General features: G+C 47.8%; 1 protein-coding gene across 3 annotated transcripts in view; it reads left to right on the forward strand.

The window, feature by feature from the left end:
- WSCD2 (WSC domain containing 2) overlaps positions 1 to 22,532 on the forward strand; it is a 126,305-nt gene extending 103,773 nt beyond the window's left edge. For 2 of the 3 annotated variants that reach the window (XM_011975547.1, XM_011975549.1), the window contains 3 exons: positions 3,091 to 3,255; positions 11,448 to 11,648; positions 19,983 to 22,532. In XM_011975547.1, coding sequence (XP_011830937.1) covers positions 3,091 to 3,255; positions 11,448 to 11,648; positions 19,983 to 20,335 — 719 coding nt within the window. In that variant the 3' untranslated portion in view covers positions 20,336 to 22,532. The remainder of the gene's footprint in view (positions 1 to 3,090; positions 3,256 to 11,447; positions 11,649 to 19,982) is intronic. The other variant, XM_011975550.1, reaches the window with a different exon arrangement.
- The last annotated feature ends 512 nt before the right edge of the window (positions 22,533 to 23,044 follow it).

The raw sequence follows: 23,044 nt of genomic DNA on the forward strand, positions 1-23,044 counted from the left end.
TGCCACACAGGTAGGCCATGACAGTTCTGAATGGAAACCCAGGTTGGTCTGATTCCAGAACTGCATATAATATTGCCTCTAACAGCTGCTTAATATATAGGGCTTAGGAACCAAATCAACTTTCTTTATAGCACTGAAAACCACAGGTTTTACCTTGGGGTTGGCCTTGGCCTCCCAGGAAGTATTTGAATAGAGAATTCTGTTTTGGGGGGAAACTAAGGAGCCTGGTCTGCCCCACCCGACCTATCAACCCAACATTTTATTCTGAAAAACAAAAAAGTCAAACCTCCAGAAAAGTTGCAAGGCTTATGCAGTGAACACCTATATACTTATTCCATAGAATTTTGTGATGTATGTTAACTTTTGCTATATTTACTTTATTGTCCATCTCTCCATTTCTCCATCCCTCAATCCTTCCTAATTTTTGGTGCATTTCAAAGTAAGTTGCAAGCATCATTGTACTTCAGGATGTTGTCATTGGTTATAATTCAATATTAGCTTTTCTGAAGTAACATTTCCATAGAGCGGAATGCACATATTTTAAGTGTACTGGTTAATGTCAACTGGGTAATCCACTCCCCTATAAAAATGTAAAACATAACCATATTCTAGAAAGTTCCTGTGTCTGGGCTCCTTTTTGCAGTATATTCCAATGAAAACCATTCCCTGAAGCTTACCTGGCTTTGCCACAGACGTCCCTTGGTTTATTTTCTCCTAAATCTATTAGTCTCAGAACAAAAATTAAACAGGCAGGAGAAGAGAGCTGAACCTCCAGCTAGCAGCAACAATACCAGGAACCACAATCTATTCTATCGGCACTTCCAGCACGTTTGTCTTACTCTAACACTGCGTTCATTCATGAATTTCATTCTCCTAAACCACCTCAGGCTGTCATCACTGCTTAATAGTCCCATTTTATAGGTGAGCAAGCTGAGGCTCAGATAGATCATCTTTTTCCTATGGAAGAACTGGAATTTAAATCTAGGACTTCACACCTCTCCTTCAAAGGGCTTTTGTGTGAAATCAATGAGGCTCATAGTAAGACTTCAACAAATAGCAGCTAATGCAGAACAGGAAAGACCCCAGTAAAATCTTGGGAAGGAATTACCTATAGGAGGGCAGAGGGATCTGCCCTTGCGCCTGAGTAATCACGTGAGGTGAGCTTGTCTGTTGAATTGAGCATGGGGCTCACTGACGACCTTGCCCATAACTGGTTCGGGGCAGTGAACAGGGAAGAGGCCAAGTGCAAGGGCCAAGGAGTAGATGGAAGGGAGGAAACGTGAAGGAATATGGACAACTCTGCTGACAATATGGCAGTGATGGGGTGAAGGGGAGCTGGTGGTCACTGGAAGGGGCTCTTTCTAAATGATGGAGCTATTTGTTCCTGTTTGAGTGCTAATGTGATTGAGAGAGAAAAAATATTGGGGTTGGAAGGAGCAAGGAGCTTTAAGAAGGAGGGAATGGAGTCCACGCACATGAGCAGGGGATGAGTGACTTCCCCAGAACAGGAAGAGATGGAGGTGAGGCGCTATGGGAGGTAAGGGAGGTTTGCCTGCCTTCCCTTGGATGGTAAACAAGGGTGGAGTTCATCTGTCCTGGGCTGAAGAAGGCAGCACTGAGACCTGGGGCCTCCAGGCCTGGATCTGGGATTCTCTCATCTTCCTTTCTGCTCTGAGCCTTCCCTCAGATGCCTTTGCAACTGAGGGAACCAAAAGAAAAGCTTGTGCTTTCTTAGCTCCCTCTGGGGTTGCAGTGGGAGGTGCTGGGACTTGCATTTTCTGTTAACTCTGATGGTAATGGCATTCTGCAGGCTCTGAAAAGCCAGAGAATCAGAAATAGCCAAATGGTACTCACCACCTCCCAACCCATTTTACAGATGAGGAACCTGAGGGCGAGAGAAAAATAATACCTATGCCTTTTGAGCACTTTAGAGTATTAACATATTACATGCTTTGTTTCATTCAATCCTTACAAGAGCCCTACAAAATAGATATTAATAGATAGTATTGTTACCCACCCGGTCATCATTCTACCCATTCATCCATCCAATCAAGAAGCAGTTATTAAGTACCTGCTGTATACCAGATATTGTGGAAACTTTTGATGAATCAGCAAAACACAATACAGGCAGGGTTTCTGACCACATGACTAATTGCATGAATAATTATCTGAATTGCAATTGTGATCAACAATATGAAGGAGATGGATGTAGTAATGCACTAATGATAGCCCAGGGAGTCAGGAAAAGAGGGGAGAGAGGAAGGGAGGAAGGAAAGAGGAAAGGAAGAAGGAAGGAAAGACAGACAGATAGACAGAGGAACCCATTCAACTGAGAGCTGAAGAACAAAAAGCAAAGGCAGGTAGGAGGCAATGGAGAGGGAACAGCATGCACGAAGGCGCTATGTCAGGACGGAGCAAGACACAGGAGAGGAAGGACGGAGAGACCAGGTGACTGTCATGTGGTGGAGTGGATTAGAATGAGCCTGTGAGTTTGCAAAGGCCAACCATGTGGGCTTAGAGGCCAAGATAAGAACCCTGGACTGCATCCTATGTTCAAAAGGCACATGTATTAGTTTTCTCTAGCCCTCAGTTTCCTCATCTGTAAAATGGGTTGGGAGGTGGTGAGTACCATTTGAATATTCCTGATTCTCTGGCTTTTCAGAGTCCGCAAAATACAAGAATAACAGAAAATACATAATGGATGCCATTGACGATTTCAATCTGGAGGAAAGGGTACGGGTGAATGGGAAAGACTTGCTCTGCTGGGGGTAAACTGGGGCTGGAGAGAAGATTCACCCTCCCAGCTGACTTCTATTGGATCACTACTATGGGCTAACCACTGTGCTTGTCCCTTCCCATTATTATCCCATTTAACACTCACCTCAACCCTACGAGGGAGGAACCATCTCCCTCATTTTACAGATGGGAAAACTGAGGCCCAGCGAAGCTTTCCCATGACCCACGCAAGTGTCCTGTGCCCTTGATCACCTGGCTGAGAAGTGGCAGGGGTGGGGCTCATACCCTGGTCCCTTTCAGACAGGCTCTATCTGCCCCTGGTTTTGACCTCTGTCCATGCTCCGCCCTTTTCAGACAACCGTTGCATGGACAGAAGGTTCCTGCCGGGCAAGTCCAAGCAACTCATTGCTTTGGCCAGCTTTCCAGGTGCCGGCAACACATGGGCTCGCCACCTCATTGAGCTGGCCACGGGCTTCTACACTGGCAGCTACTACTTCGATGGCTCCCTCTACAACAAAGGTGAGGAGACGGCAGGGAGGGCAGGGCGGGAGGTTCCCTGGGCTTGGGAAGGTCCCCCCTTGGAGGATATGGGAATACTCCTCCTTGAGTACCTACTGCATGCCACTCAACTCTCCCAGGCACACTTATGGAGACTCACTGCATGCTTGGTACCCCCTACTTCCTTTATGCCCCACAGACATTTCTTCAGTCACGCCCTGGATACTCCACTAGCATCCATTCAATAACTGACATTTATCAAGTACCTATCCTATGCCTGCTACCTTTCCTCCATTTAGGTTACCACAAACATTTCTCAAACACCTACTGTGCCCTGGTACCTCATTACAGATATTTCCTGCAGCAACTCTTTGATGTAATAGAGGTACAAGAACTAAGTTCACTTTGGGGACATTTATTGAGCACCTACTATTCACCAGGTGTCCTCTCCAGATTTAAGTCGACAATATTCACTATGCAGGGTGCTCTATTTTCATTCCATTCACAGATGTTTACTGAGCACTGGAATGTTCTGGATACACTTCCTAAGTTAGATGTCCCAACATGCATTTGTGGAGCACCAACTGTGTGTGAGGCGCCTCATGTAGGTTCAGATTGCCAAAGATGTTCTCCTGGCACCTAGTAGGTGGCCAGGTGCCATATTCTTATTTAACCCTGCATAGAAACCTTGTGAGGTAGGAGGATGATGTTCTTTCCCAGAAATGAAAACTGAGGCTTGGAGAGGAGAAATAATTTGCCCAAAGTCACACAATGTTTTTATTTTTGTTTTTTCAATAAGCTGATTGGGGATTGCATTCTAGTATTTCCCAGTTTCAAAGCCCACATCTTTATTACTCTATCATACAGGTGAGAAATTCCTGGGTTTCTTACTGAGGAACAAGAAATCATGGATGAAATGCCCCTTGGGCATGAAGCCCTCTCCTGGGCATGGTGGGAGACATCAGGGAAGCAAGGCCTCCTCTTGTGCGAGGCTTTGCATCTACATGTGGAGCAGCCCTTGGCCATGGTCTTTGTGTCTGCAAACCAGCTGAAGACCATTTCCTGGCTGTGTGACTTTAGGCAATTTACTGTACCTCTCTGATCCTGTGTCCTCATGCACAAATTAGAGATAAGAGTACATACCTCATGAGGTTGTTTCAAAGCAGAGGTGTCCCATTTTTTGTCTTCCCTGGGCCACACTGGAAGAAGAAAAATTGTCTTGGATCACACATAAAATACACTGACACTAATGATAGCTGATGAGCTAAAAGTAAGATAAAAATAACAAAAAAATCTAATAATGTTTTAAGAAAGCTTACGAATTTGTGTTGGGCCACATTCAATGTCGTCAATAAAAGTTGGCTCTGGGTACTCTTGTCTGGGTGCCAGCCAGTAGCCAGGCACAGCTTGGTGCCAATAAAGAGTCATCCCCAAACCCTAGCTCAGGGAGAGCCAGGGGGCATGTCTTTCTCAGGGCGACACACAGGAGGGAGGCAGAAACTGGGCAAGAAAAGGCAAAAAGGGTGAAGAGGGGCAGGTTGATGGTTGGAGTTGGCAGCGGGTCAGGCAGGGGAATCTGCTTAAGAATCCCAGCTTTTTATATATTTATTAATTTCCAGTTTGGGCCTGAGTGATTGTTTATTAAGCACCTATTACATATGAAGCTCCATGCTGAGGGTATTGCATGCTTATATCAGGATTTGAACCCAGGGCTGGCTGTCAGCCATCCCTATGATCTTAACCCCTGTGCTGTGCTGCCTTTGTGGGAGCTGCTGGGAAGAGCACTGGGATATTCCAGAATCTCTCTGGCTGTCCTGGAGCAGTGGCTGTGGAATGCAGGTTCAGAAAGGATGCCATGGCTGGCCAACATTCTCACGCTCCTGGCTGTGGCAGCAACCCTACTCATGCAATCCCAGAATGTCACAAACAGAAGGGGTCCCTCAGGATGATTTAGTTCAGGGATCAAAATTGATTTCATCTAGTGTTGATTCCAATGAATTTTTGCTTAAGGATGATGTGTTAAGAAAGGTTCTATTCTCTCTCTGAAACAAAGTGCCTTAATCTATTAGTGATGCCTGTTGAAAGTGGAGAATGGGGAATGGTGGCCTATACACCAAGTCTTTGCCATCTGATCTAAGTCAACCTCCTAACTTCAGAGAAGAAGAAGAAATGGAATCTTAAGATAGAGTCAGGAGATCTGATTTTCAGTCTGAAAGTTCATTCTGATACTTATCAGCTATGAGAACTTGTGCAAAACTCTTCACTTCTCTGAGCTTTCATTTCCTAATCTGTAATAGGGGGATGTCAGTACTGAACTCAGAGATTTTCCAAAAAGTATAACAAGATAATGTTTGTGAAATAATATGTGTGAGCCTGTGGTGTAAAACAGACATTTTTTAAATGCTATGTAACCAGGACAGTCATTTACTTACTCAAAGGCAAAGGGAGTTAGTCTCTGACTACACGTTATCATTGCCCAGGGAGCTTTTAAAGTCTTGACACCCAGGCTGCATCTCAGACCATTTCCATCAGACTCTCAGGAGTGGGCCCAGGCATGGGTGTTTTCTATAAGCTCCCAGGGGATTCCACTGCAAAACCAGAGCCAAGACCTCTGGCCCTAGACGAAGAACCCAGCATTCTTACTTCCAGACCCAAAACATTCCAAAAATTCATTTGTCTCCCTGTGTTTGCTAATGCTTTAGTGTGGGCAATATTAATGGGTCATTAATGGAGTGAGACACCTACTAAAAGTTTACCTTGATTTAAAAAAAAAGAAGAAGAAGAAAACATAACCCCCCGGTGGCAATTCCCTGTCTCAAGCTGTGTCTAGTTACTGGATGTTTCCTTCATTCGTACTGAGACAGGCAGGGGGTTGTGGGCTGGTCACAGACAGCTGAGGCTTTGAATGTAGTTGCCTTTTCATTAGGAGCTTTAAAATCCTTCCTGCAGCCTGAGCCCTTGCAGTTAACATTGAACTCTGCCTGGGAGCTTGGAGTTGACAGTGGGGTGCAGACAAAATGAAGAGCCACTTGCCCCCCAACAGCATCAGTCAATCTAACTAACCCTGCCCAGTCTCTCCCCACATCACCTTGCAGCTGAAAGATGCTTAACTTCATGAAATCCTTTGCTGCATTTGCCACACTGGGGCAAAGTTCTGCAGCCCCTTTCAGACCCCAGGTATAATGAGCTCTTTGTAGTTCGAGAATGCACTGGCGATTTGCACGTGCTATCTCTGGGACATCAATCCCCACCGCCCCCACCCTTATTTCTTGCTTATTTGGCCTGGAAACCATCTCCTGAGGCTGCAGGTCAAATTCCCCATTGCTGTGTCTCTGGCAGACTTAACAGGTCGTCCTTTACCCTTCTTGTACCCCAGACATTCCTTCATCATAGCCCTATTATTATGAATATATTCACATCGCTGTTAATAATTCTAATCATCGTGGGCCCTTATTTAATATCTACAATGGGTCCAGCACTGTGACGGGCACTTTATATTTTTTCTAACTCAGTCTTGAGGTATGCGTGCAGAAGATGGATAGGACTTACTCAGAAGGAGGGAAAAGAGGGTATCCCAGGCAGAGGCCATGGCATGCACAGAGACAAGGAGGAGAGTGGCACAATGTGATGGGTGAATAAAAATAGTTCCATGCTGTTAGATGGTGAAAAGGGAGGTAGTGGGGCTGGGGTGTAAGGCAGAAGGAACATCCAGAATAGGATTTGGCAAAGCACCTAGAATGCCCTTCTGAGAGCTGTGACCATTGTCGTGAGGGCTATGGGAATGGGAATGGGGTGGGATATTGTGCGGTTTTCAGCAGAGACGTGATGTGCTGAGACTGGTGTGTTGGAAATAGTCTTCCGGCCACAGACTTGGACTGGGAGGTATTTATCGGGCTGCAGGGTTATCCAGGGGAGTGACAGTGCTGGGGCAAAGGGGAAGTGGGTGGGACATTTAGGAGGTCACTGATTAGAAGAGAAGACAGTAACTTGGGGGCCTCGGTGGGTGGGTCTGGAAGGGTAGCATCTGTACAATGAGCTGATCCCCCAGCAACTCTTGCTGATTTATCTAAGTCCTTTAGAGTTTCTTTTCTTCTGCTATCAACTTGCTGAATGGCTGGACGCACGTTTCCCTGTCCCTCAAGACCTCAGTTTCCTCCTCTGTAAGAAGCATGTGTCAGACGGGTGCTCTCCCGGGACCCTCCTAGGCCTGATGGGCTGCCCAACATTTTCTCTCTTTCCTGCACTTTTCTGCAACCTGCTCTTCCCTCAGTCTGGCAAAGGTTCCACTTCACCAATGAGCTGGTGAGGGAGGGAGGGAGGGAATGAATGAGTGAATGAGTGAAGAAATGTAGGGACCTTTCCCTCCCAGAATCCAAGTGTCTGTCCCACTTAGGTCTTCCTTCCCTTTCCCTCACTGGGTGCAACTGCCATTTGCAAAGCATGGTTTTCTCTGTCTCTGTGTCCATCTGCCATCTGGCTCTCTCTCTCTCTCTCTCTCTCTCTCTCTCTTCTCTCTCTCTCATCCTTTCTCTGCATGTCTACCTCTGCCCAGTATGTGCCTCTGCCTCTCTGTCCTTCTCTCTTTGTGTCTCTCTCTCTGTTGTTCTCTCTCTAGATGTCTATCTCCCCTTATCTGTTCCTGTCTCATTTTATTTCTGTGTCTGTTTATCTCCCCCAACTTCTGCCTTCTCCCTCACTTTGTCTTAGTCCCTCCCTCTCTCCAGGTAACTGTGTCTTTCTCTCTTACTGTTCCCCTTTCCCTAGGCTTCATCCCCCCCTCTCCCTACCTCTCCCCATGTAAGAGACCTCATTGCCTTAATGCAGGCTCAAGCTCTGTGGTATGTGAGGAGCCAGAGCCCTGACTTCTGAAGGAGGGAAGACATAAGAGGGAAGGGCAGGAGGATGTTCTCAGACTGGTACATCAACCCACAGAGTTGGTAGCCTCTCAGCCCAGCTGATGCAGGACAACAATTTCTGAGGATTTCCTTGTCCTCAAAGCAAATACCACTGTCCTGGAGAACCACCAGCCTTCAGGGGTGTCCATGCCTGGAGCCAAGATGAGACTTTCCAGTCCCAGTAAACTCTAGGGCATGCAGAGATGTGCAGTCTCTGCCACTTCCCTTCTCTGTATCTTAGCTCCCCTAACTGAAAAATGCACAAGCAACGATAGTAACAGAGGTTTGGAAGACAGACGGGAAAAACATGTCTTGTTCTCTCTGTGGCCCTAAACAAGGTTGTTTCTCCAAATCCTGGGACAGTTGGGCAGCTCCTTAGAGTTTGAGGGTCACATGGGTGCCCAAAATAAGCTGATATTTTGGTGACTCTTAAAAGATAGGATTTAAATATATCATGTTTATGTCATGGAGATGCTGGATCCTGGATGTCAAGGAGAGTGCAGAGGGAGAGTTCAGCAATTCCGCTCTGGCTCAAAGCTTGCATCCATTATTCCCTTGCAGTTACCTAGACAGGCCCTCTTTAGAAGACAATTGAGCAACTATCTGTTGTTCTTCAGGCAAACCTATTCTATGTGCCTTCTCAAAAGTTCCTTTCCAGATATAGTACTCTTCCCTCTCTGGGAGATATTCTGCTAAATGGAATTTTCTCTACATTTGCATTACTCCTATAGATAAACTCCTCAGGCAACCAGAATCTGGAATATGAAACAGATCTTTCCCAATCTTTATAGCTTTTCTAGGTTTTTTGTTTTTGTTTTTAATCTTGATAAATACTGTGCTAAGTTGACCCCATCATGAACAAATAGAAATGTTGTAACTTGGGTATCCCAATGCATGGAGCTGATTGAAAATAGTTTGACCATCCTTTCATGTTTCTGGCAATTTATTTTTCCTCGTTGAGAATCTGTGTGAGTTCTGGTATACCCCCTGCCTGTGTTTTCCATGGATGGAAAGCCCTTTGTCCATGTCATGTAGAGCTCTACCAGAACACATGACATCAGCGTTGCCTTGCATAAATGTTTATGTCCAAAGCTCTCTCTCTCAAGCCCCTACATCCTATTCCTCATTCTCCTCTGGAGGAGATTTTTTCCATGACACTGTGCTTCCCATCGACCTCAAAGGCTGTGGGTTAATATTTTCTCATGGGCACGGGCCAGTGCTAATTTGCAAGGCTAGGCTTATCCCAGGCAACTTAACTTAGCAAGTCCCAGAATGGAACCTGATTGAAAAAATCACATTCCATTCTTGGCCCTTCTGCTTAGTGGCCACGTGTGAGAGGCTGCACCTCTCTGGACCCAGGTCTCCAGGAACAGGAGCAGATATCAAGCCAGTCTTCACCTCCATCCATCTTAAAAGCCAGAGCACAACAGGGAGGGAAGAAACGATACTCCAAGGTTTGATGATACGAGGCGACTTCTCAGTCCATGATTTCACCCTAAGTCTTATTCTGCATTAGCTGCCATGTATTGAAGTGTTACTGTGGGCCTCATCAATTTCTCACAATGGCCCTGTGAGGGAGAAAGTGCATGGACCCATTTTACAGATGAGGAAAACTGAGGCCCGGAAAGGTAATATGATATTCAGAATGACTCATTGGGTTGCAAACACAGCCAGTATCTTGAAAGTCTAGTACAATAACATTTCTACCTGGCCTTAATATCATATCCAAATGCCTTAGCTTGCATGAGCTAAGGGGCACTTAGAGGGCACTTAGAGGGTGAAGGACACATGTGTGTCGGGAGCCTGAATGGCCCAGGTTTATATCTCGGTTCCGCCTCTTCCATAGCTCTGTAACTTGGGCGAGTTATTGGACATCTCTGCCTCAGTTACCTCATCTGTAAAATTCCTTGTAGAATTGTTGAGAGGATTGAATTGCTTAGTATATGTAAAGGGCTTAGACTAGTCTCCAGCTGCACAGAACTTCTCTCAGCTCCTCAGCTTTTGAAAGGAAAACCTGATCATGCCCCTCCTTTTTGCTTAAATCCTCTTAAGGGTTCCCCAGTCTTTCTGGTCTAGTGCTGGCCTCTTCATCACAGACCCCATAACCCTCTCCAGCCCCATGCTCCCCTCTTGCTGCCTGCATTCCCTCTGCAGTCACTCGTATGTGACAGATTTCTTCCCAACCACCACAGGCCCTTTGCACCTGCTTTTCCCAGCCCCGGCCCTCCCTTCCCAGCTCTCTTGAGCTGGTAAGTTTCTCCTCATTTTTCAGTTCTATACTTACACATCTCTTCCCCCAGGAAACCTTTTTGTATGCCGCTTGACTAGGTCAATGATTTTGGTGGAGCTAACTGGGCTGCCCATCCCCAGGGGGCAGGTTGGGACCATGTCTATTCTATGTGTCTGTCATCATCTGGGACCAATCCCCCACCCCTCACCCCCAGGGCATGTCCTTTCATGGTGATAGCAGAGCTGCCTCTGCTATCATATGTTTCTGGAAAGTAAGCAGAAACATATGATGTATCTTGAGACTGTGCTGAGAAAACCTACTTTCACCCTCATTCTATGGGCCACAGGAAGTCATACGGCCATGCCCATCATCAGTGGGGTAGGGACGCTGACTCCCCACAAAGAGGAATCACCCAGTACATCACTGTCTGGCCCCTCTCACAGCACCCAAGCTTTTTCTCTTCTTTTCTTTTTTTGTCAAGAGACAGGGTCTCACTCTGTCTCATCCAGGCTGGAGTGCAGTGGCACGATCATCGCTCACTGCAGCCTCAACCTTCTAGTTCAAGCAGTCCTCCCGCCTCAGTCCCCCAAGTGGCTTGGACTACAGGTGCACGCCACCATGTCTGGCTAATTTTTTTTTTTTTTTAATTTTTATTGTAGAGAATGGCGTCTCACTATGTTGCCCAGGCTGGTTTCGAACTCCTGGGAGCATACTGTCCTCCCACCTTGGCCTCCCAAAGTGCTGGGATTACAGGCATGAGTCACTGTGCCTAGCCAGCACCCAAGCATTAATACTCCCCTTTTGTAACACTCACCAGGGCAGTGGTTTTACACTTATTTGTGGAATAATCTAACTCTCAAAAACAGGAAGACTCGTGAATATTTTTGAAGACCCGTGAATGTTTTTGTAAGTCATTTTAATCCCGGGGTCCTAGCACAGTGCCTGGCACATAGTAGGTGCTCGATAAATATGCGAACGACTGAGTGAACAAATGCATGAGGATTCCTGAAGTGGCCCAGAAGGGAGTAGGGTGGGTTTCTTGTTTCCCCGGCTCACTGGTCCTGTTCCTCACCTCTGGCTGCGGGAAGGGTTTAAAGGTGAGCGGGACCACTGGCGCAGCGGACGGACCATTTGCATCAAGACGCATGAAAGCGGCCAGAAAGAGATCGAGGCCTTCGACGCCGCCATCCTGCTCATCCGCAACCCCTACAAGGCCCTCATGGCTGAGTTCAACCGCAAGTACGGCGGCCACATAGGCTTTGCTGCGCATGCCCACTGGAAGGGCAAAGGTACCGTTTGGGAGAGGAGAGGAGGGGAGGAGAGGGGAAGGGAGGGGAGAGCAGGGGGCGGGGAGGGGCCCCGGGCTGCAGGGGGCGGTGGGAAGGTCCCGCGGTCCGGACCAGCGTGGCCAGCAGGAGACGATGCCTCATGCGAGAAACCCCGGAGGGCATCCTGGAGGGCACGTGTCATGCTCCAGTCCCTGCTTCCAGTAGAGTAGGTGCCTCCCACAACACCCCACCACCCACAAGCATCACCTTCTGTGAGCCAGGATGCTGCATCGCACAGGGGATTAAAATCATGGGCTCAGGAGAAAGACTTTGGGTTCAGATCTCAGCTCTACCACCTCCCAGAAGGGCTCATTAACCTCCCTGAACTTAAATGGCCCCATCTATAAAGTGAAGATTATAAAACAGTGAGGCTTTAATAATTTTACAAACACTCAGTAGGTGTGACTTTCATGGTGTTGGAGATGCTCATGAAATTGATGTGGGATTGATGGAAACAGGTTAAAGAGCCCCACCCTGGAAGTCAGGAGACCTGAATCCAGCCCCAGGTCAGTGGCTGTATTTCCACGAGGTCCTAGGAGCACAGGTACAGGGCATCATTTCAATGAACATTCCCAACTCTGGGTGGCGAGACTCAGAGAGGTTAAGTGACTTGCCCCACATCACACAGCTGGGAAATGACAGTGTTGAGCCCCAAGCATGGAACTTACTAAGATGACCCGGGTTTGAGACTCAGTTCTGGCACTTACTAGGTGACAGAGGGCTGTGTGGATCAACATTTCAATGCAGAGCAGCCACCCAGGGCAGTAGTCAGAGCTTTGAAGTCAGACCCAACTTCTGCCATCTTAAGTATTCTTAACCCTTCTCAGCCTCAAAGTCCCATATCCATTATAGGATGATGTCCACCACCATAACGAAAGTCACATCTACTGAGGGCTTTGGAAAAGGCTAACTTCTTAAATCCCCGCCATAATTGTCCCCATTTTATAGATGGGATAACCTAGGTTCAGGGAGGTTAAGGAGCTTTTCCAGGGTAAGGGGGATATAGGGGGTTGTTGTTCAATGAGTATGAAGTTACAGTTATACAAGATGTAAGTTCCACCGTTCTGCTATACAACATAGTGCCTTTAGTTAACAAGAAGGTATTCTTTACTTAAGATTTTGGTAAGAGCGTAGATCTCTTGTTAAGTGTTTTTTACTATACACAAAAATGAACAAAGAAAATAGACTAAAGGAAACTTCCAGAAGTGATGGAAATATATATTAGACGGATTATGGTGATGGTAACATGAGTGTATCCACATAACCAAAGTTGCTAAATTGTATATATTATGTGCAGTATTATGTATATTAATTAGACCTTAATAAAGCTGGGGTTGGGAGGAGTTTTTCCATAAAGTGGTAGAGCTGGGATTTGAACCCAGGGAATCTTGCTCCAGAGCCCACGTTCTTCAGCACTGCACTGTGATAATGGATTAGATGAACCATTGGTGGCTATGAATCACCCAGTCCAGAGCCCCCGACACACAGCAGGCGCCCTGCAAACGTGAGTTGTCCCCAGCTCATCCAGCCTCCAGGAACCAGGCTGCTCCAGTACTCCAGCCCCTCCCCAGAGAGGAACAGAGCAGGGCAGGATGATGGAACTCAGCAATCCACCGGTAACACCCTCAACACTGACTTTGCTCGTTAAAACCCTTGGGCCTGCCCCTTGGGTCCCAATTCACTCAAGGCGGTTTGTCTGTTTCTCCCTCTGCCTCACTCCTCTTCTCAGTGAGGGGGTGGAAGCTTGGATAGGTGGTGACATTTGTCCAGTCATTCCCAGGGGTAGAGAGGCCTCTCAATCATTTGTTGGTAGAACAATCAATCAGAAGCAAACACTGGTCGCCAGGCTGAGCTATCCATATGTGCAAATGGTAGCAGCACAGACGCTGCTTGTCAAAGCTGGAAGAGACCCGGGAGATCAGTGAGCTCAGTGGGCCTCTGTGCTGGTTGCTCCTTAGAGTCCCTGGAGGAGAGCGGGAAAACCCCAGTGCCTAGGCTGCACCCTGGACTATTACTGGTTGGAGCCTGGACGTCAATATATTTTTTTCAACTTTTATTTTAGGTTCTGAGTTACGTTTGCAGGATGTACAGTTGAGTTACATAGGTAAACGTGTGCCATGGTGGTTTGCTGCACAGATCAACCCATCCCCTAGATATTAGGCCCAGCATGCATTCGCTATTCTTCCTGATGCTCTCCCGCCCCACCACTGACAGGCCCCAATGTGTGTTGTCCCCACCCCACTCCCGCATTGTGTGAATATTTTTAAAGTTCCCCAGCTGCTTCTAATGTGCATGGAGGGCTGAGAACCACTGATTCCTATTGAGTAGTGGGGAAACTGAGGCCAGAGAGAAGCAGAGACCACCAAGGTTGGTCTAGCCCTAGGACCTAGTTCTCCCACCTCCCAGGCACCCTGCTGTCCCAAGTGAACAGAAAAGGGGCTTACCTGGGAAGCTCTTGTGGGCACTTGACATTTGATATCCCATCTAAGCTCTCTAGGGACCACAGAGGGTAAGAAAGGCAGTGACCATCAGTACACCCCACTTTACAAGTGAGAGAGCCATCCCAGGAAGGGACAAGTCTCTTGGCTAAGATCGTAGGTACTGACTAAGCTGAGATTCAAACCAAGACATTAACCACCAGGCTCTACTGCCTACGACGTTGCTGACCCTTTGGTACATTCAGATATTCTGGAAGAGGGACCTCAACCCTATCTTAGGTTCAGACAAGTCTCCTAATTCCCAAGAGCCATCCATCTCTTATCTTTTTCCTTATTCAAGACAGCTGGGAGCTCTAAACCGACACTAAGGAAGGAGTCGGAACAGGCTGAATGGAGAGGCTGCAGGGAGTATGGGATAGGGGGATCCACCACCCTCATCTCATATTGGGAGCCCAGGGTCCTACATGAGTCTGAGATGGGAGAAGGGATCTTCTCCAAGTGCCCCCTCCGAGGCCTGACCCAGGTATGCAAGGGCTGTGGCAGAGAGCCTTCCTTAAAGAACAGAACCCCCAGTCTCCACTCAGCCCATTCTTCCCCTTTGCATTCACCATCTGGCCTCTGGAGACACTTGAGTTTGAGACCCTTGCTTTAAGGTCCTAAATCAGTAGCATCAGCCTCCCTTGGGAGCTTGTTGGAAATGCTCATTTTTAGGCCCCATCCTAAAACCCGCTGAATCAGAAATTCTGGGAGTGGGGCTCCAGCAGTATCTGTGTGTGTGTGTGTGTGTGTTTTGAGACAGAGTCTCGCTCTGTCAACCAGGCTGGAGTGCAGTGGTGCGATCTCAGTTCACTGCAAGCTCCGCCTCCCGGGTTCACGCCATTCTCCTGCCTCAGCCTCCCAAGTAGCTGGGACTACAGGCGCCCGCCACCATGCCCAGCTAATTTTTTGTATTTTTAGTAGAGACAGGGTTTTACCGTGTTAGGCAGGATGGTCTCCGTCTCCTGACCTCGTGATCCACCCACCTCGGCCTCCCAAAATGCTGGGATTACAGGCATGAGCCACCGTGCCCGGCCGCAATCTGTGTTTTAACAGACCCTCCAGGTGATACCGATGAGCACCCTAGTTTAAGAACCATTGCTATAAGCCTCTGCTGCTCAAAATGTGGCCTGTGGACCAGTGACATGGACATCATCTGGGAGATTTTTAGGCAAGCAAATGTCAGGCCCTATCCCAGTCTTCCTGGATCAGAATCTGCATTTTAACAAGACTTCTCCAGACACTTCATGTGCACTTTAAGGTTTGAGAACTGCTGCTTTTGGATGCCCTTAGTGACAAAGTATGTGAAGGTCACCCTGTAAGAGCCAAGGTCACCTAGCTTTTGAGTGTGTTCACCCCACCATGCCCTTGCCCCCCTCGCAATTACCGCTCAGTCCAGACTTCTAGAACCACCAACCCCGCTCTGCTTTGGGTTCCGTAGAGTTAATTTTACAATCTCCCTAGAGTGAGTTCAGAGCAAAATTTTATGTGATATGATTATACAAGGTGAATTGTCCTGGATCTGTTTAATGAAACAGATACTGTGTTTAATGATTCCATGGGGAATTAAGTACAGTTAAGCTATTAATCAGGCCCCAGTTCTTTCCATCAACAAGAAGGTGGAGGGGAGGCTGGCCAGCCCGTGCCCTGCCAGGCACACCTGTATGACAGTTCCGGTGGAACCAGCACTCATTACCAATGTTCCATGGCTTTATTGCCCAATTTGCAGACAGCAATCAATGATCAGGAAGCCTGAGTTAAATGAGGACTTTGGTTTTTAATTTTTCTTCTTCTTCTTTCCAACGAAGTAAATTGAGTTTCAAGAGAGGAAGCATTGCCATAGGAGGTGGCCAGGTGGACAAGCATCTGCTGCTGAAATAGCTTGGATATCTATTGTGCTTTTGGAGGGATGTTTGGACTAAATGATGGAGCATGTGGGGAGTCAGGAGATACAGGAGGATGAATAGCATCGTGATAATCATAACACTAACCAATATTTATTGAGCACCTTGCTTGTCCCAGGCGCTGTACCAGGATCTTTGCAAATCTATTTTTTTTTTTTTTTGAAGTGGAGTCTCGCTCTGTTGCCCAGGCTGTAGTGTGCCCCGGCTGGAGTGCAGTGGCACGATCTCGGCTCACTGCAAGCTCCACCTCCCAGGTTCACACCATTCTCCTGCCTCAGCCTCCCCAGTAGCTGGGACTACAGGCCCCCACCACCACGCCCAGCTAATTTTTTTGTATTTTTAGTAGAGACGAGGTTTCACTGTGTTAGTCAGGATGGTCTCGATCTCCTGACCTTGTGATCCACCCGTCTCGGCCTCCCAAAGTGCTGGGATTACAGGCATGAGCCACCGCGCCCGGCGATCTTTGCAAATCTTATTTCGCTCGATTTGTACAGCATCTGTAGGAGGTGGGTCTTATCCAGATCACCGCTTGGCAGATGGGTACACTGAGGCTGAAGATCGAGTAACGTCTCCAGAGTCACTTAGCTCGTGTGGGGAGGAGCTGGGTTCTAAACCCTGGCAGTCTGACTGCAGAGTCATCTATGAACAGACCCCAGGTCTCAGACAACAGTCTGAAGGTGAAGTGAGCAGTAGGCAGCCTAGAAGTCATGCTTCCCAGGTCCTGGAGTGAAAAGAGGGCAGGAGCTGATCAGACCAGGTGCTCTATTTTTTCTTTTTAAAAATTTATTTATTTTTATATGTTTAGGATGTACAAGTGCAGGTTTCTTAATATATGTAAATGTATAAAATAAACATTTTATATACGTATGCACGTGCATGTATATGTACCACATTTTCTTTATCCAGTCCTCCACTGATGGACACTGAGGTCGATTCCATACCTTTGCTGTTACGAATAATGCTGCACTAAACATGTGTGCAGGTGTCTTTTTATGTAATGATTTCTTTCTCTGTGGGTAGAGACCCAGTAGTGGGATTGCTGAATTGAATGGTACGTCTATTTTTTGTTCTTTGAGAAATCTCCATACTGTTTTCCATTAGGCTCGGTCTGGGATAGGTGTAGGTTGGAACTCTGCCTTCAATGCCCACTGTGTGGACTTGGGCAAGTTACTTCCTGCTTCTGAGACTTCTCTTCTCTGTGTCTAAAATGGAGCCGGTATTAAGAATTCCTGCTCTCTAGGCTACTTCAGAGCACGGAATGAGATCACGCATGCAGAGTGCCCCACGTAGCTCCCGACGCCAACAGATGCTCAGGCAACATACATTCCCTTCCCGCCCCTCAGACGGAGGCGGCTGGTGTCCCACAGAGGCTTGCAGTCAACAAGGACACACTGTCATCTCCATCCCACCTGCATCCATGACTAGGACACCTGGAGCTACCTGAGAAACTCCTTCCTTTTTCTTGAGCCATCCTGCAGCCCTCTTTCAGCAACCACTTGAGATGGTGAGAGGTGGCCAAGCCTAGAAGTTTGGATCTGTGTTGTTGCTGGGTGCTGGGTGACGAGCACCGTCTCTATCACCTGGGTGTCTCCCCTGAGAGCAGCAGCTATTCCGAATCACCAGCAATGCTGTGAGGTGATGCGGGAGTGGGGAAATTCTGAACAAGGAAAATAGAGCATACAACATGCTAGATTTTTCCTAATCACTCAGATACATCTGGTCTTAGCTCATTATAACAGTACGGGCCCAATTAGCCAGATACATTGTAAATAATCTATTTTAAGGATAAAAAATATGCTTGTCAGCAGCATAAATATCTCGCAAGCAGCCATGATGTTCCGGGGGACTTGGTGGGGAAGGACACTTGCCACAGATTCTGATGTGTTCTGCAAAGAAAGGGAGGCCTTCGCCACACTGCAATTTGGCAGTCGCGAGTTTCAATTTAGTTCAACAACCGTTCACTGAGCACCTGCTGAGTACAGGCAGTGGGAAGAAGTGGGGTTGAGGCTCCTGGTGCCTGGGAAAGATCCCTCCTGGAACCAGGCAGGCCTGATCTGGATGGTGCTTCCTGTCTGTGTGACCATGAGCAAGTCACTTCACCTCTCTGAGCCTCAGTTTCCTCCCTGGTGAGGAGCGGACAGTAGTCCTTTTCCTTTCAGGGTAGTCAGCAGGATTAAATAAGATAATGGGTATCCATCACCCAGCAAGGGATTAGGACTTCATTTTTAAGAGCCAGGTGGGCTCCCCAGTGCAGCCTGGGGAACTCACCACCCTCGTTCAATAAACAGAATTCTCCTGTTGCCTGCTCTGGCGGGCACCGGGTAGTGTTTCGCCTTGTGAGAAGCAGCAGGTCTCTGTTCATGGTTTTGGGGCTCCTGCCCTCTGATTCTCCAGCTGGGGCTCAGAATTGAGGCTGTGATTCCTTTTCTCTGTTCCCAACACCCTCCAGGTCCCCCTTCTGCACTTTCCTCGGCTCCTCCTTCGTGGGAGTTTCAGCAGCTCCGGGAGCTGACTGCCTCTCCCCATGGAATTCCCAGGTTCTCTGTAACCTGTCTTTCAAGTCAGAAATGCCCCCTCCCAGTTTGCATGACAATCCATCCTCTCATTTCACCACGACACTTCCCTGAAGAATAAAGAAAGGTAGGACAGAAATGTGTGAAGATGATGATAAAAATAGTCCCACTTAAACCCTGCCCTCAGATAGCTTACCGTCTGGTGGGGAGACAGACTACAGAAGTGGGGGATTTCTGCACAGCATAATGAGTGCTGTGGGGGGCTGCGGGGAATGGAGAGGGGAACTGCGGAATCCAGAGGAAGCACCCGCCTGAGCCCAGGGAGTCTGAGAAGATGACCTGAAAACAGAACAGTATCAGTAATAACAATAGCCAACATTTATTGATCACCTGCTGAACCCAACACACCATGCTAGAAACTTTATATGTTTTTTTCTACTTTGTACAACAACCCTATTATTATCCTGTGAGGAGATAACACTACTACACAGAAAAACTTGGTACTTAAAAGCCAAGACTTTGAAGCCAGACTGCTTGGGTTCAAATCCTGGCTCTGCCAGTTATTAGCTATATGACCTTGAGCAAATTACTTAACCTCTCTGTGCCTCAGTTTTCTCTTCTGTTAAATGGAGCTAATGATGATACCTCATAAGGTTGTTGTGAAGATTAAGTGGAATTAAGAGCTATATTAATATATTTATTAATATACAAGTATGTCGTCTAAAATATACAATTAATATGTATTAACATAAATAATATATAACATAATAATATGCTGTATGTTATATTATAGTAACACATACTTATATATAGGGTTTGCCTGGCATATAGTAATCACCAAACAAGTAACATTGTTATCCCCAAAGAGAAGGTGGTGGCCAAGAATATTCCAGAGAGAAACAGCATTGAGGTGAGAAGTATCGGGGTGTGTTTAGAGCTCTAAAAGGAGTGAATTGAGCTAAGTTGTTATTCTTTTTGTTTTTTAGAGGCAGGGTCTTGCTCTGTCACCCAGGCTGAAGTGCCATGGCATCATCATAGCTCACTGCAGCCTCGACCTCCTGGGCTCAAACAATCCTCCCACCTCAGCCTCCTGAGTAACAAGGACTACAGGCATGCACCACCATGCCCAGCTATTTTATTTTATTTTTTTTGTAGACACAGGGTCTTGCTATGTTGCCCAGACTGGTCTTTAACTCCTGGCCTCAAGCCATCTTCCAGCCTTGGCCTCCCAAAGTGCTGGGATTATAGGTGTGAGCCATCCCACCCAGCCTGTGTTATTACACTTAATTGTTAATTGTGTTACTGTGTTGTGCTGTGAATAACAGTAACCACTGCCTGTACCATCTGACTGGATCTTTTGAACTCCTCCTCCCTCTGACTGTGTCCTCTCTCCTCTCTCTGCAGAGTGGCCAGAGTTCGTGAGGAACTATGCCCCATGGTGGGCCACTCACACACTGGACTGGCTCAAGTTCGGCAAGAAAGTGCTGGTGGTTCACTTTGAGGACCTGAAGCAGGACCTCTTCATCCAGCTGGGCCGGATGGTCAACCTGCTGGGCGTGGCTGTCAGGGAGGACCGGTTGCTCTGTGTGGAGAGCCAGAAGGATGGTAACTTCAAGCGCTCGGGGCTCCGGAAGCTCGAGTATGACCCGTATACTGCAGACATGCAGAAGACCATCTCTGCCTACATCAAGATGGTGGACGCAGCCCTCAAAGGGCGGAACCTCACGGGTGTCCCCGATGACTACTACCCAAGATGATGCGTCCACACAGGGGGAGGGTAGACTGGGAGTCCTGACCATGTAGGCCCTGAGGACTCAAGACCCCTGGTGACCCCCACCCATCTGTCCTCTCTTTGGTCTGGGGACAATCTCCTTGGCTGCTCTTTGCCTTCAATGAGTTTCCTGCATGACAGAGGAGGCTCAAAGGAAGAGATTGTCCAGGCACTACCACTCTGCTCACATATTCCCCCCTTGGCAATGTGGAGCATCTTGTTTTGGGGGTTCTAGTTACATGGACTCTTTTCTGTCTCCTGTGTCCCTGCCCCCACCACTCTGAGTTCTGCTTGTGGGAGGGAGGGCTCATCCATATCACGGAGACTTGCTGGATGCCCTGTGGCAATTGTCGAGGCTCTTGATGCAAGAGCCCAGGGGGCTATTGTAAAAATGTGGCCCCAGATGCTTGTCCCTTCTGGGCTGAGCTTGCACAGCCCCCTTCTCATCTCCACCCAAGAAGCGCTGGCACTGATGTTTAACTCAGGCCACCTTCTGTTCTAAAGAAAGATTGCTGGGAAGTTTCTCCGTGGCCTTAGGTTTCTGACATCCTGGGTAGGGTGGGGAGGCATTGGTGCTCACGGTAGGTTAACTGGAGACACCATGTGGGGCCATTGGTGTCATGAGACCCCCCCCCTAGGCCACACTGCTTCTCAGAAACAAGCTGCTTGCCTTTCCACCTCCAGGGCATCAACCCTGCCCCTTTCTATCCATGCTGTGTCCAGGAGGTGACCTTGAAATCCTGATACCACCTTCAAGGAACCTCAGGCACCAACAATGAGCCCACAAGGATGGCCACATGCCACGTGCAGAATTTGAGTTAAGAGAGAGCCCCAGTGACACATCTCTCCACGGTGGGCTCCAGTCGGCCTTACACTGCCCTTCTAACCCTTACAAATGGGTACTTTGCTATCCAGGTGAGACAGCAAGAGTGCTCTTAATCAGATGGAACCACACCCAAAATGGACTCCCCACTACCTTCCCAGACCATCTGTCTCCCCTTGATCACAGTCCAACAGGGCCAGCTTCCCTTGAGGACCCTTTAAGGAATGGGGTGAATGAAATTGTGTCATTTCTATACAAACACTGCTCTCTTGATGCTGAGATGCCAAACCAAAGGATTTCTGAGGACCTGAATCACAGAGCATCAATCTTACAAAGTGTTGGTCCAGAGTCATCTCTTCCCCAACCCCGGACACTAGTGGCTTCCCACCTGGTCCAAACCTGCACCATCCATCATTGTGTAGATGAAAAAGCCATAGGTCGCAGCCTCTTTGCTATTCTGTTGGAGCAGCCTCCCTAAGCGGTCCCTCTGAAGCCTTGGGGTGCAGGTAAATGCTCATTCCTAAGTAGCAAAGAGACCACGGAGAAGATGCGTGTAAAGAGATATATTTTTGTAAGAGGAATATGATTAATACATTCCGCCCATTGGAACCTGGCCATGCAAAGGAAGGACACAGGGATTAGACCTGTGGCACCCTTCCCTGATTCCCTCATCTGTAGGACTTGGGCTGCCCCAGGCCCACCCACGGGGCTCTGAATGTATTTTGTACCGTGTTTCTTTCCCCCAGGCGAATTTCTAGTCTTCTTTCATGAAGCAGTGGAGGGGTTGGCCTCCCTTCCACTGGGAGGTTGACTCTCTCTGCAAGACTCTTGGTCCAAGACCTGGGTCAGTTCTTTGCTGGTGGTCCCCTCTGACCACAAGCTTCTGTCTGAAGATTCCTCAGGTCAACACCATCATTAAATGCGAGTTTTGTTGATGATTCTACCATGTGGTAGAGTGTTGTGTAAGACAGGTTCACAAATGGGATGTTTTCCTGGGGTGTGTGTGTGTGTGCCTGTGTGTATGTAAGAGAGAGAGAGAGAGACAGAGACAGTGAGAGACAGAGAGGCATAGAGAGACAGAGAGAGAGAGAGAAGAAACAGAGATAGAGACAGAAAATGTTCAGGGTGGCAGGTGGGTTGGTGTATAACTACTTTTGTGCCTGTGTGACTGGCATAGCTGCTCAGGAAGAATTACATGCCTCTGTGTATAAAATTGCCTTTGTGTTCTCCTGCCTCTCTATGTTTTGAAACTGTATCCCACAAGTTGCCGTTATGACCATCCATTTATAATGGGTCTGTGCAGGTCCTTGTATATGGAATTGCACCCGTGTAAAGGAGAAAATGGTCAGTGTGCATGAAACCCATGTGTGAGAAGCTGCCTGTCTATTTGGGGAGGGCATGCCTTCCACATATGCCTTTTGTCCTTGGCTGCTGTGACAGGGAGGAATTGTGGGGAGAAGTGGTGGGTGGCATGAGGTCACTGGAGTGTCGTGGAAGTATTCCTGCCTGAGTATGTGCACAGGTATGGAAGAGGTTATCTATGAGAGGCATCCCTTCTGTGTATGTTTGTAAGAGAGAGAGTGTGTGTATGTAAGAAAGAGAGAGAGAGAGCGACAGAGACACAGAGACAGACCCTGAGCGTAATGCTTTGCACAGGCATATGCAGCAGGGAAGTCAGGGAGAGTCCAGGAGTACAGAGAAGTCCACTCTGTTCCCTGGTGGGTGGGGATGAGTGTTTCTAAACCTCCATATACCGCTGAAGGAAGACCCTGTGTTCTTCCTCCTCATGCATCAGAGGGGCTTCTGTGAGGAGGTGCTGATGTCCAGGGGCTGTTTTCCAGCCAGAGGGAGAGGCAAAGTGTTATATACTGC

The sequence above is a fragment of the Mandrillus leucophaeus genome, unplaced genomic scaffold (genome assembly GCF_000951045.1).
Source record: "Mandrillus leucophaeus isolate KB7577 unplaced genomic scaffold, Mleu.le_1.0 Scaffold157, whole genome shotgun sequence".
Taxonomy (NCBI): domain Eukaryota; kingdom Metazoa; phylum Chordata; class Mammalia; order Primates; family Cercopithecidae; genus Mandrillus; species Mandrillus leucophaeus.